The 17,645-nt window shown below is 52.2% G+C and overlaps 1 protein-coding gene across 2 annotated transcripts; it reads left to right on the top strand.

Moving 5' to 3' along the window:
* The first annotated feature begins 4,797 nt into the window (after positions 1-4,797).
* On the top strand, positions 4,798-11,980 carry UPK3A (uroplakin 3A). Of its 2 annotated transcripts, XM_069103637.1 has the most exons (6): positions 4,798-4,927; positions 5,404-5,559; positions 7,420-7,699; positions 8,371-8,453; positions 9,916-10,048; positions 10,719-11,980. In XM_069103637.1, the coding sequence occupies exons 1-6, from the start codon at positions 4,870-4,872 to the stop codon at positions 10,876-10,878; spliced, it is 870 nt and encodes a 289-aa protein (XP_068959738.1). In that variant the 5' UTR covers positions 4,798-4,869; the 3' UTR covers positions 10,879-11,980. The 2 variants fall into 2 exon arrangements, with proteins under 2 accessions (XP_068959738.1, XP_068959737.1); XM_069103636.1 differs by lacking the exon at positions 4,798-4,927 and having other exon boundaries at positions 5,325-5,559.
* The last annotated feature ends 5,665 nt before the right edge of the window (positions 11,981-17,645 follow it).

The raw sequence follows: 17,645 nt of genomic DNA, 5'->3' as shown, positions 1-17,645 counted from the left end.
CCTCTTCCCCCTCCTTCTTCCCTTTCTCCTTCCTCTTCCTCTTCCCCTTCCTTCTTCCTCTTCCCCTTTCTCCTCCTTCCTTCTTTCCATCACAACTCCTAATGTAATGCCTTTCTCCACATAGGGCACCATATCCTTAAGAATATAGTTTTTGGTCACTTATGGGCCTGACAATAATGAAAGGCTTATGGCCTCAGGCAAATGCCTCATCCAGAGGGAAGATTCAATCAGAGTTCAAGGGGTCTCCCAAAGCCTGTACCCCATCAACTTATATTTTGTAACACACTGGATTTAGGAGTTAGACTTTTTAATATTTTTATTGATTAATTTAATTTATTTATTATATTGTTGATTATTTAATTAATTTTGTTAATGTTTTATTTATTTATTTATTTGTATTTTTTAAAACTGGCACAATTTACTTTTTTGTCCTGTGTAGTTTTCACTTATATTTCTTAAAATACAGCCCTGAAAAGACAGGCTTTTTAAAAGCCCATTGTGTTTCAAATGGAGCTACTAGACTAAGCCTTAAACCCAATTCACTCTGACTTTCACTGATTAACCTCCAGCCCTAGCCTCTGGGGCTCATTGGTTAGTTTTGATGAGTTAGAATGAGTGTAAATAGCAATAATTTTTGGTTCTGGACAGAAATTCAGAGGGCTTCCCCTAGTCATTGAATGGGTATTGCCTCAGACAAACTGAGACCTGGGAAAATCTTCATTCTGAAGGGCCCAGGTCTCCCTCTGCATCCTGCACCAGTCAGTCTTGATTTTTGTCTTGCCATTGGACTGATAATTCTGGAGGAGTGAGGTTGATGACTTTGCACAGCTCTGCCTCCCTTAACTCCAGTTCATGAGCAAGTCCAGACATCATCCCTGATATTCCTGGTCCTCTTTGAGAACCATTGACAAATGTCAACAACTCTGGGGAAAACACGGGTTAGTGGAATAGGCAGGGTAGACACCTGATGGGGTGGATTGAGGGAGGGCATACATAGACTTCAAATTAAGACTTCTCCCTAGGCCAAGGGTGGGTGGTGAGAGAAGGGAGAGTCAAAGCTGCCCCAGGCTTCTGGGACTGAAGAGGCTACCCATAACAAAGAGGGTTCAGGTTGCTCTGGAGATCCCCAAATACGAACACACCAGGTCCCGCTGAATGAATTCGACTCAAGTCTTCTCAGCCAAAGAAAAATGAAGTTTATTAAAAGTTCGCTTGTATGGGACACAGAGCAAGTCCGTGCTAGTTCATTCTATGGCCTCTCACACACATGGAGGGAAGATGGGGTCTTATATACAGAAAGCCGTGGGAGGAATCTAGGGCTGGTCTAGACGAGGACTTTGGGGAGGGAGGGTCTTCAGGAGAAGTCAGATGAGGTCAATGAGTGATTAAGGGGGGGAAGTTGCTGGAAATACCTGGAGACTACAGACAAGGGTGAGCTAGGCCAGCTCTAGGGTAGATTGGTGTTTTGATAGGCTCAAGGGTGGGAAGTAGATGGACAATGGAGGGCCAGACTAGTAACAAAATAGTGGGCCCAGCCACAATGTAAGGCTTATGGCCTCATGCAAATGCCTCCTCAAATGGGATGATTTAATCAGAGTTCTAGGGGGATGATTTAATCAGAGTTTTAGGGGGGGTTCCCAGAGCCCATACCTCATCAGGACCACTTGCCTGGGAGCACTGAAGGCTCACTCCTTTGGCCCCAGGGGAGATCTGCTGCCCTACTATGGGGCCAAGTTGTGAGGCTGCTGTGGGTTTAAGGATGAAAGAGAATATCAGAGCATTCACTTGGAAAAAGGAAAACCTTGTGATGGGAGGTGAAGAGGGTTTTTGCTTGATTGTTTTTCTGTGCTACAAAGGAAGGCTGAGTCTGCAGGGGAGTAGGTGGGTCTTTCCAGAAATGCCAGGAGATACACCCACCCCCAGCCTCAGAGTTGGGAGGGGCCATAGAGGGCGCTTCATCCCACCCTGGTGTCTGAACCTCTCACAACTGTGCCAAAGGATCCTTCAGTCCTGGTGATGGGGGCTCATTGTCTCCCAAGGTCCAAGTCCCACTTGGGGAAGTTTTTGCTCCTCTCAACCCCAACTCTGCCTCTGCCTCTTTTCCAGGACCAAGACTTCCCATCTAAACTCACACACACGGTGTGTGTGTGTGCGCGCGCATGTGAGACCTTTCCATGGTACACTTCTGACTCACATTGAGCTTGCCATCCATTTCCATCCCAGATCTTTTTTACAAGGCTGGTTTTCCAACTTTCATCTTCCACATCTTGTCCACATGATTGATTGTTTGACCTTGTGTATAGGACCTAGCATAGACCCTGACAGGCTAGGAGGTCTATGGCTACTGTGGCTTGTGGCTCTGTGGCCTGGGTCATCTGAGCCTACAGACCCAGTCAATAAGAAGGAATTCCTTTCTAATAACTCTGGTTATTATCAGCTTCATTCCAGAGACAATCAGGCAGATCTGGTGTTGCCAACAGCCCAAGCTTATAAATGTCACTGCAAGGTCTGAGGCCAGGCTTTCTGACCACTTACAACCAGCAAAAGCCACCCTGAAGAGGGGAGAGGATGCCAGAGAGCTGGGCGGCTCCTCCTCAGGGCAGGGCTCCCTTGGGTGAGTGCTGACTTCAGTGTCCTTCTCTGAATGTCCAAGGTTCCTTCGAGCTTGGACATTCTCTGTTCTGAGGTCTCTGAAAGGCCTGACAGTCTGGGTCCTGCCATAGTAGAATCTTAGGCATCCTTAGCCAGCCCCGTGGGAGAGCATTAGAGGATGGATGATGGTCTCCCCCCCCCCCTCTCATTCCCTGAAGAGGGCACCACTGAGGCAGGCAGTCTGAAATATCAGATCTGGGAGGGGCCTCAGAACATTCAGTCTCATCCAATAAGCAGTAAGTCTCAGTAGGCCCAGTGCTAGCTAGGGGTACCAAGACAGAACAGAACAAAATCAGATAACAATCCGTGCCCTTAGGAGCTGACCAGCTATTGGCAGAGAAGCCTCAGTATGGTCATTGGAAGAGAGAAGGAGGCTGGACACCTGACTGAGGGCGTGGGGGGGGGGGTTCCTCTAGGAGGGAGGCCAGGAGGATGGGCATTCCAGGCATGTGCCAGAGTATGGGGGCAGGAGGAGGAGGCCACTAACTGGACACAGAGTGCATGGTAGGGAATGGCACAATAACCCCAGAATGGTAGGTGGGGGCCAGCTTGTAAAGGCCTTGAATGTCAAGCTCAGGAGTTTTTATTTCATCCCAGGGATACCAGGGAGCTTCTGCAGGTCCCTGAGCAGGACAGGGACATTAATCAAGTGTGTCTACTTTGTACCAGGTACTGTTCTGGGTCTGAGGGTGGTGCCAAGGCAAATGTGACATCATGACGTGGTCCCAGCCTTCAGGAAGCTGTAATGTTAATGAGATATAAGATCTTCTCTCCCATTAATAGGCCTCACATGGAACCCTTTAAGGGACGCTTGCTTAGGGGAGGCTTGCTTTTAGGGAGGCTTTCACAACTTTTCCTAATTCTTTTTTTTAAAATAACTTTTTATTTGTGCATTCTGTGATACTGTAGAGAAATCCTAACACAGGTTGGTTTCCTGATATATCCTTCAATGGACCCACAGGCTGGTTGTCATCACTCCTTACAGCACACAACCAGGAAAGAAGCAGACTCCAATACTTTATTCTAGACCTTTTCTTCTTTCATGCTCTCAAAGATCTTGGTTGTGTTGCTGGAGGAGGAAGGCCCATAAGCCTGCAGGAGTGCCCAAGGTTAGTATGACTGCCAGCCCCAAATATGAAATGCTGAACGAACCAAAGCGTGACCCAGGAGCCGGGCCAGAGAGGAGCTGGGAGAGCTGCGGCGGCGGCAGCAGCATCAGGGACGGTGTCATCTGAGTCTGCACATCATCCCTTTTGCTAATTTCTAATTAGGCACCGAGTCAGGAGGGTGCTTTGGGGGAGCTTTGCTTTGGGGGCTCACTTATGAGAAGGATCTTGTGATTCCCTGATAGAGATTCTGATCAAATGTTCAGAGCTCCCCACATGCTCAGATGTAAAAGCTCTCTCCATCCAGGAATGTATTTAAAGTGTATAGATGATTCAGGCAGTCAGAGCCTTGTCTGTTGGTCTTTATTTCTCTGCTTGTATTTTCTCTGTTTGTATCTTCTCTGAAGTTCAGGGTGCTGACTTTTCCCCTGAACTAGTGAATGTAATTTAAAAAGATTGTTGACCCCTTAAACAGCAAGCTTTCCTAGTAGAGCAGATGTAAGAGTGTGTGCTGGCAGCCATCCAGGGGATGCCAATGTGGTTGCTGTTCCAGAAGCTCTCTTGGTTGGAGATGTCAGCATCCCTTTGGCAGCTCTGTGAGGGAAGGATCAGGCAGGCGAGGCACTTGGGGGCAGGGAGGCCAGTGAGGAGGCTGTCCAGGTGAGAACTGATGTGGGTCTGGTGTGGCTGTGTGAGTGTGAGAAGGAGAGGAAGGATGGAGATGGAGAAACTGATCCCACCCAGAAATCCATGCTCTTAGAGAAAGGGGTTGGTCTGGCCTCCACCCCAGCAATGCCTGAGCATTGACCCTCCAAGATTACCATCAAAGTTGCTCTGATAATCAGAGGCAGACACACATGGGGTGGGGAGACAAGAAATATTTGTTCCTGGTCACCTTTCCTCTAGTCCCTTCTCTCCCCAGTCACCAGGTGAGAAGGGGTGGGGCAGTATGCAAAGCAGCACAAGGATGAGCTCAATGATTGGCTTGGGGTGGGGCAGGAGGTGGAGCCACTGCTAGGTCCCCAGAGCCTCCAGGGAGGAGCAGCGTCCAGCCTCTTCATTCCATCCTACTCTATCTGCATTCAGCCTGAACTTCCTCAGGCCCTCGGCCATGGCCATGAGTCCCCTGTGGGCTGTGCTGGCTCTGGGCTGGCTGCCCTTGAACCTGGGTAAGTGAGTGCGCCCTCCCCACCCCAAAGCCAGGGTGCTAGGCTGGGAAGCCTCAGAGCAGGCAAGGGCCCCTGAGTGAGTTGGGGAGGAACACCCAGTGGGTCCAAAGACTCAGAGCCCCTGAGGGCAAGTGAGCTGTCCAAGGTCTCTCCCTGGCAACCTAGTGCTCTAACTCCTAATCTAACCCTCCTTCCCACTGTCCTATGGGTGGGAAGTGGTGCTTAGCATAGAGAACACAGAAGAAGGACCTTGAACAGAGAACATGTCCCTTACAGTCAGAGAGAACCAAACTTAGGGTCAGGGAAGACTCGGAGTCACATGGTGCCTCTGATCTTCAGGGGCTGTGATTCTACACAAGTCCTTTCCACACTCAGCCTTAGTCTCTTCAGCTATAAAATGAGGGAGTTGGGCTCCCCAGCCTCTGGGGTTCCTCTCAGCTCTCCTGATCCTCCTCCTGCCCCTTTTGCCTCCCCAGCAGTGGACTTGGAGCCTCAGCTGGCCAGCATCACGTTTGCCACAAACAATCCCACCTTGACCACCATCACCCTGGAGAAGCCTTTCTGTATGTTCAATGCCTCCATCCCACAAAACATCTCCTATGAGGTCAACCTGTACGTGATGGTGAACTCAGGTGAGTTCAGTTCTTGTGCTCAGCTCCCAGGAGACCAGGGCTGGAAGAGTCCTTGGAGATCACCCACTCAACCCACTCTTCATTTACCAGAAGAGCAAGGCACAAGTTCACAAAGAGAGGTGATAACTGAGTCACACCTGGAATCTGAGTCTTCTGAATCAAGGTCTAGCTTTTTCTGCTTACTCATCTCCAGCTTGGTCTAGCATTTTCCCAAGAGAAAGGGAAGGAGGATGGGATAGCCCAGGCTATTCCCAGAAGACAGGGAAGGAGCATGGGATAACCCAAGTTCAGCACCTCCAAGGCCCCAGGAAGTTGGATGCAGGAGGTATAGACAGGTGTTCAGGAGGCCAAGGCACCTCCCTTGGGGGGCAGAGCCTCTCCTTGAGCCAGTGTCCACTCCTGGCTACATTATTACTAATGATCATCATTTAACTTCCCTAAAAGCAGTCCAGGGATGGGGAAATTACTGCCTCTCAAGGCATCACATGGCACCTTTGCCCAGCCTGTTGTTATGAATTCCTTGTTTAAAAATGAGTCTTGCTTCAATTTCTATCCAGCATGGAGGGGTTAAGCTAGGCACCTTCAAGTGTTTTAGGGGCTGTCATGGTCAAAAAGGATTAATCTTGTTCAATTTAACCCCATTTGGCAAAACTGGGAACCGTAGGGGAAGCTCTGGGGAGAAGGAATACTTCCCAACTGTCAGGACTGTGTGAACATGTGGTGGCCTTGGGAGGTAGTGAGTTCTTCACCCCTAGAGGTATTCAAGCACAGACCAGGGTCCAGATCTTACCTCTGACACTCACTAGCTGTGTGACCCTGGACAGGTCATTGAGGACCAGAGTGTCACAGATTTAGTGTTGGGAGGGACCTCAGAGGCCTTCAAATTCAACCCCATTTGACAAATGAGGAAATAGAGGCTCAGAGAGTTAAAGTGACCTGGGTCACATAGCTAATAAGGGTTTGAGGCAAGATTTGACACTGAGTCTTACTAGACAACTAGGGACCTAGAGTCAGGAAGACTTGAGTTTGGATCTTGCCTTAGATACTTACCAGCTGTGTGTCCCTGAGCAAGTCACTTAACCTCTATACACTTCTGTTTCCTTAACTGTAAAATGGGAATAATCATAGCCCCTACCTCTCAGGATTGTTTTAAATACCAAATGAGAACATATTTGTAAAAAGCATCCAACACAGTGCTTGGCACTTAGTAGGTGCTCTATAAATCTCCCCTTTCCTTCTCTTCCCAGGCCAAGGCTCTGTCTGCTGCCCCCCCACCTCTGTCTGCCTCAGTTTCCTCAACTGTAAAGTGGGGATAATGACAGCCCCCTGCTTCTCAGGGTGCACAGTGCTTGGCATAGATTGGGTACTCTTTACATACTTCTTCCCTTCCCAGGCCCAGTGCTCTCTCCATGGCCCCCCCATAAACTCTGCCTGCCTCCATTTCATAGAGTCATAGGTCACAGGCTTAGATTTCGAGGCCTTCGAGTCCAGCCTCATCATTTTACAGGGGAAGAAACTGAGGCCCAGACCTATTTGGTGACTGACCCAGGATCATGCCCAGTAAGTGCCAGAGGTTGGAGGCAGACAGCTTTCTTTCCATTGGGAGGTTGGGGGAAGATCTGCTGGGTGGGCATCATACCTGCCTTGCAGGGCTGTGTGAAGATGGCAGAGGACACTGTGCATTTATGAAATGCTATCAGCATTCTCCCTGTGTCACGACTAACCTCAGCTTACCTTGAGCTCCCTGCCCTGGCGCTTGAGGGAGGACCAAGATGATGCTCCCAGAGGTGGCTGCTGTCCACACGGAAGGTGCTGATCATCACACTAATAATGGACCTCCCACTGGGAGCTGCCTTTCAGGGAACCTTAGACACGCAGCCATCAAGGACAACCGCAGCTTCCCAATCAACAGCACATTCCAGGAGACGTCAGGGGGGCAGGGAGCACCATACAAAGCTAGCTCCTTCACCCTGCCCCAGTGTGGTGACCTGCCTAGCCTGGACGAGAAGGGGGATGTGAGCAAAACTGCTGAGATCCTGAGTGCCTACCTGGTCAGGGTTGGAGATGATCACTCCTGCTTACTGGACCCCAACTTCGAGGGAACCTGCAACCCCCCTCTCATGAGGGCCACAGAATACAGGTAGGTGGGTCTCCCTTTCTGTGGAGTCCCAAGGTCAGAATCATGGAATACTGGAGCTGAAAAGCCCTCTCAAGTCACCTGGAACAATCCATACCTGACCAAGAATTCCCCTACCCCCAACAGCACCCTCCAGCCTCCACCAGAAGACCTCCAGTGAGGAGGCACTCATTGCCCCCTGAGGTGACCCACTCCACGCTAGGGCATCTCCTTAGTAAAGTTATGTTCCTTATGCTGAACCTGAATCTGTCTCCATGAAACTTCCCCCCAGTTCTCCTGGTGTGGCCCTCTGAGACCAAGCCAAACAAAATGGCATTCTGTCATTTCTTAAGAGGCCTTGAGAGAAGCTGTGCATCCACTGGGTATCTCTGCTGTAGCATACTATGGATTCCTGCGACCATTGTCTCTGGGCCTCATTCTCCCTAGGTGTAAAATGAACAGTGTAGACCAGATGGTCCTTGAGGCCCCTCTTACCTCTGTGATTCTATGTCCTCTGTGCTAAGGCCCCTCCCAGCTCTGGGGTTCCCTGTGCTAAGGCCCCTCCCAGCTCTTACATTCTGCATTCTATATTCTAAGGACTCTTCTGGCTCTGAGGTAGTATCCTGTGTTCTAAGCTCCCTTCCATTAATGCCACAATTCTCCTTCAGGACACAGCTGGTTCTTTCTCCTTTCAGGTTTAAATATGTCTTGGTAAATACACTGAGTGGTCTTGTGGAGGATCAAACCCTCTGGTCTCAGCCAGTCCGAACCAATCAGAGTAAGTGCCCCAATGGAGCAGGGGGGGAGTCATCTGAAGTAAGGTATCCCAGTCCTGGAGCTCCCCAAGGTCCTGACAAACTCCTTCCTCATCATCCTGTGCCTTGGATGTGATGTGTGTAAGGGATGAGTATATGTGGCACATATGTGGTACAGGTATATGTGGTAAGGGATAGGTGTGCATGTAAATGAATGTGTGTGTACACGGTGGGCACCAGGAGGAAGGAGCAGCCTGGCTTGGCCTCTGGCTTTTCCATCCCAGGCTTGCTTCTCAGGGGTCTTGGGTCACCCTCCGGGCCCCTCCTCTCCCGGATTAGTCTAGGTGGGGCTTCTGCTCAGGCTGGCCCCAGGGGATGGATCTGTCCTGGGCTAGAGACTTCCTTCCTGCCCTCTGGCCCCTGGGAAACTGCTTCAAATGTGGCCTCTGGGGGTCAGAGGATGATTGGAGCAGGTAGGACACTAGGTCTAGAGCTGGAAGAAGCCTCAAGTCCCCCCACCCAATCTCCTCAGCTTAGTGGGGGAGGACACAGAAGGCCGGGCATGGAAGGACCTTGCTCAGGGTCCCAAGATGGTAGAGGAGGCATTAAACCAGGGCCCTGATGCTCTCCCTTAACGCTCCCTCCATGTTCCCTGGTCACACCTCCTGGTCTCGTCAGTGATGATAGCCATGGCTACAAGAGCCCACAACAACCTCCTGCTAAGTGAAGCCCAGAAGGAATTGGGTCTCCTGAGTGCAGGGAGCTCCCAGGGGGCTGACATCCTGAATCCCTGAAGGCTTCAGGTCCCTGTTGGGCCCACTTCCTGGAGGAGGAGATGAGATGCACACTCACAGGAAGACCATGGAGAGCGGGTGGGGAGTGGGGCAACAGACCCCCTCAGACACAGCCTGGCAAAGCTGCCTTGATTCCCCTCCCCTGTAAAGTGAAGGGGCTGGATGAGGTGATCTCAAGGCCTCTAACTGCTCTCCCCTGGGAAGGTCTAGTCTTTGACTTGAAGAGGCCGGGACTGTCCAAGGTCTCCCCAGCAAGCAGCCAGCAGAGTATGCAGGCCAGTGTGAAGCTGCCCCACTGACTCACTCTTCCTGATAATTGGGAATAAAACTAAGTTTCCACAGTTTGGGGTGGAGGTGGAGGAAATCCCAAACCGCAGCTTATACAAGCTTTCTCCCCACTGTTTGTTGAGTAGAGAGAAGCTCTGGCCTGAGGATGGGAGACAGCCTCTCTGTGCCTTGGTTTCTCCATCTGTACTCACAGGAGTGTGTCAGGGATGAGATGAAGTGGGGGTCAGTGTCCCCAGAACCACAGCCTGGCAGAGCTGAGAGGGCCCTAGGGATGTGTGAGCTGAAGCACAGGAGAGGCAGCGCAGTGGTGGCTGGGTCAGGACCTTCAGAGCATTGACTTGAGGGAGGGCCCTTCATCCCCAGCCCCTCCCCTTGACCAGGTGCCTCATATCCACTCTTCCAGTCTCCCCGTACTTGGAGATCGACACGTGGCCCGGCAGGAGGAGTGGGGCCATGATCATCATCACCTCCATCCTGAGCACGCTGGTGTTCTTCCTGCTGCTGGGCTTTGTGGCAGCTGTCCTCTCGAGCTTTGTGTGAGTAGCTGTGGCCTTGGGGAGACCAGACCCACCTCAGGGCTGGGGGGCTTCCCTGGGGCAATTCTCTTGGCAGCTGGGTCAGGGGGCTGGTCCTGTGCAGAGTAGTGCAGCCCCACTGGGTGGCTGAGACCCCTTTCTGCTCTAGGGTCTCAGGTGAAGAGAATGTCCTAGTTAGGAAAGGTCAGGGAGCCATAACCTAGGCCCCTTGTGTTCCATGGCCCTGTCCATGGCTACCCAGTGAGCGTACAATGGGGTGTCGGCCTGTCCTTCAGCTTCCAGTCGGCTAGGCCACTGACTTGCCTTGGTTTTGCTAGCTACAAAATGGAGATGAGAATCTGCCTGAGTTTTTATGGAGCTCACATGTGCTAATGAGCAGCTGGGGCAGTGAGGAGGCCCACATGGGTCCTCAGTGGCCCAGGGTTGGGAGGGGAGGGCAGAGGAGGACCCTGAAGGAAGAACAGTGCAGAGCTGGGCCTGGGGTGGCCTTGCAGTCTGGTCCTTCCTGTCTTAATGAATTCTTCTTGCTAACTAGGGGTTGGATTCTGTTTCTTCTATGTCAGTGAAGATCAGCAAGCTTTATAGACTTGTCTATCTCTCTAAGATAGACCTCTTAGATCTCTAAGATCTAAGACTTGTCTATCTCTCTCCTCTGATTTCTTTTGCTTAGGAGTATAGGGAGCTCAGACTTAGAGACACAGCATGAATCTCAAATCAGCCAGGAGGCACTTCCGAAAGCCCAGGCAACCCTGGAGCCTTCCTATTCCTCTGTGAACCGGAGGCAATCTCTGGACCAAGCTGAGGTCTACACCAGCAAGCTCCAGGACTGAGACCAAGCAGGCCTACTCCTGGCTCAGTGTGTGTGTGAGTGCGTGAGTGTGAGTGTGTGTGTGTCAGTGTGAGTGTGTGTATCAGTGTGAGTGTGTCTGTGTGAGTGAGTGTGTGTGTGTGTCAGTGTGAGTGTAAGCATGAGTGGAAGGTGGGTATAAGAATGGGAGGGCACATATATGTAAGTGCATGTAAAAGTATGTATGTGTGTATACATATGAGTGTATTTGAGTGGGTGGGTATATGTGAATATGTGTGAGAACATGTGTGAGTGGGTATGTAGGCATATGTATGTGTGACTGTGTGTATGATGTGTGTGACTGTGTAAATGTGTGTATGTATGTGTGCATGTAAATAAGCTGTGTCTGTGTGTGGTGGGGTGTGTATAGGTGTATATGTGTGCATGTAAATGAATGTGTGGGTGTACAAGTGGGTGCATTTCTGAGAGAAGCATCTGCTTGAATCTTCTCCCTTGATTTCCTCCAGGCTTTGGGACAGGGTTCGAGTGCAATCAATAAATGCTGACCCACTGACTCGACCTGTTTAACCCTTCTGTTGTTTCTGTTCCTGCCTGCTGGCTCTTGGACAGCACAGAGTGGCTTCTGGATAAAAGCCTGTCCATTGATCCATCGGGATTTCCAGGACAAGCACATGTGAGCCAATGAGCTCTTCATCACCTGGAGTGTTCACGTAAAGCCTTTTGTCATCATCTGCTGCCTCCTGGGCACCTTCTGGTCTCTCTAACACTGGACTGAAGGGTCCAGTTAGAGACTTGGCTCCTCTGAATATGGTCTGTTCCCTCAAAGGTAAAATGTTTTTGTGCCTTTTCTCCAAAATTGTCTCTGAGACTCATTAGCAGTACTTCCCCAAACTCTTGCTCACCCTGAGGGCTGGTGCAAGAGCCTGGACTTGATATGAACCCAAGTCTCCAACAGCCTATGTAGGGATCATGGAGAAAGCAAAGGATCAAAGTCTGAGGACCTGAGTTTGAATCCCTACTCTGCTTACTGATCTTGGACAAGTTCCTTTCCCACTCTGGGTAAAGACAGTAACAAAATTGTCCCTGCCTGGAGAAGAGGTGAAAAAATTCACTTTCCTTCCTTCTTTGCAAAGGTGGGGGTCTATGGGTATGAACCACTGCATATACTGGATGACTTGGATGATGTGTTGGTTTGTTTTGCTGACATGCTTCCCACCCCCATCCACCTCACCCCTTTTCTCCTCTTCCTCCCCCTCCCCCCCCCCCCCTCCAAGCGCCCAACTCTATCTCCCCGCGTGGGTTGCTCCCCGCGCTTCGCCCCCCCCCCACAATTTCCCTTCTCCCCTTATAAGGGCTATTTCTGTGGGAAGGGAAGGGAAGAGAGAGATCTGAAAATCAAGGTGATGTGAAAACAAAGGACTTCAATTAAAACCACTTGGATCCTGATTCAGTGGCTGCTCTGGGGGGTGAGCTGGTCCCTAAGGACCTAAGGTCCCTGCAGCTATGGGGCTGTGTGCCCATAGTCACCATCCGTCATGAGAAGTCACACCCAGCAGGCAGGTGAGGCTCCCTTAATGGAGGGAGGCATCTCAGTCTTCATCTTCAGGGGCATCTAAGTCTAAGTACATGTGAGCCCCTGGTCCTAGAGGCCAGGGAATCCATCAGTCAGGACAGAGAGAGCCTGGGTGGTGCTGGCCTTGGGACACAACACTCCCAGCTCCCCAGGACTGGCCCAGGCAGCACGCATTTACTCGATGACTACACATAATGGCTGTCATGATGGGGCATTGGACGAAGTTTGCTCTAATGAGAAATAAGCCCTAAAACCCCTGCGCCCTTCTCCCAAGTGAAGGGAAGCAGATGGGTTCCAATTCTGCTGCAGGCAGGTACTTGTTGGCTCTGGGAAACCCCCCAAATCACAGAGCCTCTCTAAGCCTATCTCTCCCTCTGTAAAATAAGTAGTCGGACTTGATGGCTTCTGAGGCCCCTTCCTGCTCTAAATCCTGATCGATGAGAGAGGCTGCAGACACCTCTGGTGAGGGGAGAGGCTGTGATCGGTCAGTCATTAACTGGCATCTATTAAGCACCTACTGTATACCAAGTACTGATTGTGCCAGTTTGGGGATGCGAAGGTCAAAGGGTGAGAGTCTCTGCCCTTGGGGGTCTTTCATTCCTAGGGGAGAAGCAGAGACAATGTGGACAGTGGACAATGCCCACATCCACAGCCCACCTTGCACAGATCATTATGAAATGATGAAGCGATACCCTACTGGCCAGAAGAGCTGCTGACTCCACGGACCTTCAATAAAGGAGTGTCCCTGCTTCTCTTGCTCTCTCTTCCTCAGCTCTCCCTTGGGCAGCTCCCACTCAGTCGACTTTCCTCAGGGGTTTTCATCCTTCCTGGGAGAGGATGAGCTCTTGGGCTGCTTCCTCTGCCTTTGTTCTTCCCTGGTAGGAGGTGATCCATTCTTAAAAGTGAGATGCATCCATCCGTCCATTGGGTGGTCCTGAGTTCTTTGGTTGGGGAGGGTGGTAGCAGCGCCTGTGGTCACACTCTTGGAGCAGATGGGCATCGAGAACAGGATGAGTCCAAGCCTTGGGCCGGGAGTTTGGACAGTGCCAAGCCAAGGCGAAATAGGGTCGGGGTGAACTGCCCATTCTGTATTAGCCCCGTCGGATGTTGTTCTGCCAGTGTCCTCAATGAGCTAAGTCCCTCAGGTCCAGATGAACTTGGGGCTACCACTGTTGTCCATCCTTTGGTTTCAAAGAGAGCCAGTAACATCACATGGTTTGACATGAATAGGGATCAGCGTGAACCAATGTGAAGGTTTTGGAAAGACCTCAGAGAATAGCACAAGTCAGACTCCTGTCCTGGAGGCAAAATTCCCGGTTTTCAAAACCCAGAAGGGAATAGACTTAGTAAAGGGTCAGATTAGCTGGCCACTTTAGTCCCTTCCCACGCAAGGAGAAAGACAGAGTGAGTGACCAGGGCTTTCTGACCCCAAGACCCACATTCCTGCTGGCACTCCCCATTGATTCGAGAGTTCATATGGTATCTTTGGTCTGAGCACCACCAAATGTGGAGGCCTTGCTGTCCAGAAATCGTGGGGGTGCTTTATATCCCTGTACTGACTGAGGAACATGGGATGCCCTTGCCACTTGTGTGAGAGGTGCCCCAGAATCCAGGAACAGACTTCCTCAGCTTGGGTGGGTGGGTGCCTCAGAATTGGTGTTCAGTACTGGGATTTCAGGAGCCAGGGGAAGGATGCACGGTGTTTCCTCAGACCTTGGACTTGGAGCGTGAGCACTGGTCCTTTAGTTCTTGGGGCAAGAGCCTCAGCGGAGGAAAGGGGGAGCCCAAAATGGGAAAGACCCTAACTCCTACAGAGATGGCAGAGCAGCTGCAATTCCAAAGACCACCAGCAGATGAAGCCAACATGGTCACTGGCATAGCCCTGACGCGGCCTATATAGCACAAGGGACATTTGGGGATCCCTTGCTGTGGAGAATTCAGGAGGGGCTTCTAGGAGAAGGATGCCTTGTAACTCTATACCCTACAAGCCTCTTCCTAGTGGCCAGGACCCTGGACCTCCCATTTGCTCCTCAAGGGTCTTCTGACCCTCGCCCCTCTCTCCAGGACCTGCCTGGGTTCTGGGAGCCATCAGGGGTCCCCACCTGCCCCTCTCCCTGGGCAGCAGCATTCCCTCTTCCCTCCTCCCCACCTCCTCTGAAGGAGCAGGGCAGTGACTTCGAGGGAGCCTGCCCATGGGCAGAAACTGGACAGAGGGTCTGATGCCCATTAGGTCTGCAGAGATGGCACCCCAGGGGACAGCCCACCTTGTAGTCCCAGATCAGGGAGAAGGGAGTGACAGAGGGATAGGAGTGTATGAAGGACCTTCCCTCCCCCTTGGGATTAGCTCTCGGTCTCAGGTGCACATGGAGGGCCTTGCCCAGCTGAGCAGGGAAGCTAAGGCAGATCCAGAGTAGGCAGCAAGTGGCAAGCAGCTATTCCTCTGGTCCTGGGCTTGGGAGAAACCCCCACACCTTCCAGTCTACAGGAGCCCCTGGGGACCCTGCACCCGGACCCCACTCAGTCAAGCTGTGATGAGTTAGCTTGTTCCATTGGGACAAGGGGAACTGGCTTTAACATCAGCTCTGGCTTTGATCCCTAGCTCTCTTTGCCCTGGGGGGCTGCTTCTGCCCCAGAAGGACTGACAAGGTCTTCCTAGTAACATGACATACAAGTACCTTGGGGCAAAGGGTTCCAGGCCTCAGGTAAAGAGCTGGGCTTAGAGTCCCAGGCAGGAGCTGTGTTCAAATCTCCCTCTGTATGTCCTTCCTTGGCCTCAGTTTCCTTATCTAAAAAATGAGGGACTTGGCTCAGCTTCTGTTCAAATCAGAAAACATTCATGCAGCCCTAATATGTGCAAGGGTCATCCTTGGGGATCAGGATTCAGAGGGTAAGGGAACCAGACAACTACACTCCTGCTGCTCCCGTTTGTCAGGGAGAGAGGATCCCAATGGACAGAGCTACAGTCTGGGGTCTGGGGCTTCAGCAGGGGGGGAGGTGGGTCTGATCTGGACTGAGAAAGATCTCTGAGGAGCAGGTGATGGGGGAGGGCACTCCTGGCAGGAAGATAGCCTGGTGGGCATGCGTGATGGCTGAAGATGGCACACATGGTGAGTTTGGGGACTAGCTGAACCATGGAGCTGGTGGAGGGAGTGAGATGGAAAGAACCCTGAGGGGGAGCAGGGAATAGTGAAAGCTGTTCAGCAGTGAGGGAGCTGGTGTTCAGCCCAATATTCCCAGAGGGATGTCCTTTCTCTGCCTGACTCTGGGCTCTGAGGGTGGATGAGGGCCTTGCACACCTGCTCTCATTCGGCCTTCCTGACCCTCCCCATGGCCCCTGCCTGCTCCCACTGGATCCAGAAATGCATCTGTCACTGTCTCTCCCACGGCTGCCACAGGCTTCAGAGAGGTGAAGCCTGGCATCGAAGGTCTGTCCCCTGCCCAGATGCTTCAATGACCTGGGGCAATCCCTGATGGTCTCTGGGATCCCTTAGCCTCTTGGTGACTTGTCCCCCCCACCAAGGAGGGGAGAGTGAAGTGCTACAGTGATGGAGGTGAGATGATGATCGAGGGAAGCCTGCAGCGGAGGAAAGAGACCCCTGGGCTGGGAGCCAGAACCCCGGGGTCCTATGAGACCTTCTGGTCTGGGGGAAGTCACTGCCTGTGGGCTGGCCCTGTTTCATCTAGTGTTTAAAAGGAATCCGTGATGAGGGTCATCATAAAATGATGAGGTTAGGGGTGCTCGAGACCCTAAAACACCGGCACGCCAGGTCCTGCCGAATGAATTCAACTCAAGCCTTCTCTCAGCCAAAGAAAAGCAAATTTTATTAAAAGTTTGCTTGTATTAGACACAGAGTAAATCTGTGCTAGAAAATTCTATGGCCTCTCACGTACATGGAGACAAGATGGGGTCTTATATACAGAAAGGGTGTGGGAGGAATCTAGGGGTGGTCTAGAGGAAGAGTTTGGGGAGGGTCTTCAGGAGGAGTTAATGAGGTCACGTAACAGTTGATTTGGTTATAGATATTGATAGGCTCAAGGGTGGGAAGTAGATGGACAAAGGAGGGCCAAGCTAGTAACAAAGGTTTGGGAAGATCCAATCAGAGTTCAAGGGAGCTCCCAGAGACTACACCTCATCATCTGGTTGGGGGAAGGAGGCGGGCGAGGATGAGCCAAGCTACAGAATTCTATTAGAAGGGACCTTGGTGAGCACCTGGTTCCCCCGTTTTGTGGGTGCTCCCCAAAGTTCTGCCGGGGTCCTTCCTCCTCTCTTCTCTTTTGGGTTGTGAAGGGACACACGGGATAGCAAACCCTTCCCCACCAAGGCAGTTTGGGCAGAGTTAAGGAACCTGCCCAAAGTCATTGAGCCAATACTCGAACCCAGGCCTTCCTGATTCCCGGAGGGGCTCTGCCTCCATTCAGCCATCCTCAGTGGCACCTAGAACTGGACTCGAGACGGGCTATGTGGTCCGATGCGGACAGACGGGAAGCTCCATCTCCCACCTCCCCCTCCCCGCCTCCCTTCTTTCAAGATTCAGCTAAAACCCCAATTTAGACAATTCCCGCATCTCCACACTGAGTACCCAGGACAGACCATGGCTGGAGGCAGGAAGGCGGAGCGCAAATCCAGAGGGTGTAGACACACCCCGGGTGTGTGACCCTGGGCAAGTCACCGCCGTCTGCCTTGGCTTCCTCCTGTGGCCTTGGCAGGCGCTGCACCGGCCCTACTTCCCCTCTAGCTGCTGGACAGCTCCCCGGGACAGCCCAGAGGGGACAAGGAGGTGGGGAGTGACAGCGCCCACGTGGGGGCGGCCTGCTTTATGGGGGGGGCGTCCTCAGTGCCCCCCCCCCCCGCCAGTGCAGCCCTCCATCTCCCACCTCCAGGCCTTTGCCCCGACCATTCCTCCTGCCGGGAGGGCCGACACCTTCCTCGGGGTTCTTGGCGCCGCCTGAGCCCCCCACAGAGTGGAAGCCACTGGAGGGCGGGGTGGTTTCCATTCCCCCCCGCCCCGCTGGGGGTCCGTGATTGTGATCGCGCGCGTGTGTGCCGGGAGGCGGGGCGAATTTGGGTCAGTCCAGAAGGCTGCCAGGAGGAGGGGCGTTGGGAGGGGCCGGAACTTTCCGGCGCGGAGCGAGAGTCCCGCCGGAAGACTCGGCGAGAGCACCAGCCGGCGAGTGTTTGTCGCACCCGAGTGTCGTTTCCCACCTAACTTCCGGGA

Source organism: Petaurus breviceps, unplaced genomic scaffold, assembly GCF_028583685.1.
Source record: "Petaurus breviceps papuanus isolate PSGF00001 unplaced genomic scaffold, PetGlider_PUasm1.0 610, whole genome shotgun sequence".
In the NCBI taxonomy this organism is placed as follows: domain Eukaryota; kingdom Metazoa; phylum Chordata; class Mammalia; order Diprotodontia; family Petauridae; genus Petaurus; species Petaurus breviceps.
Note: the sequence above shows the minus strand (reverse complement) of the source record. Positions and strands in the feature narration are given on the sequence as shown.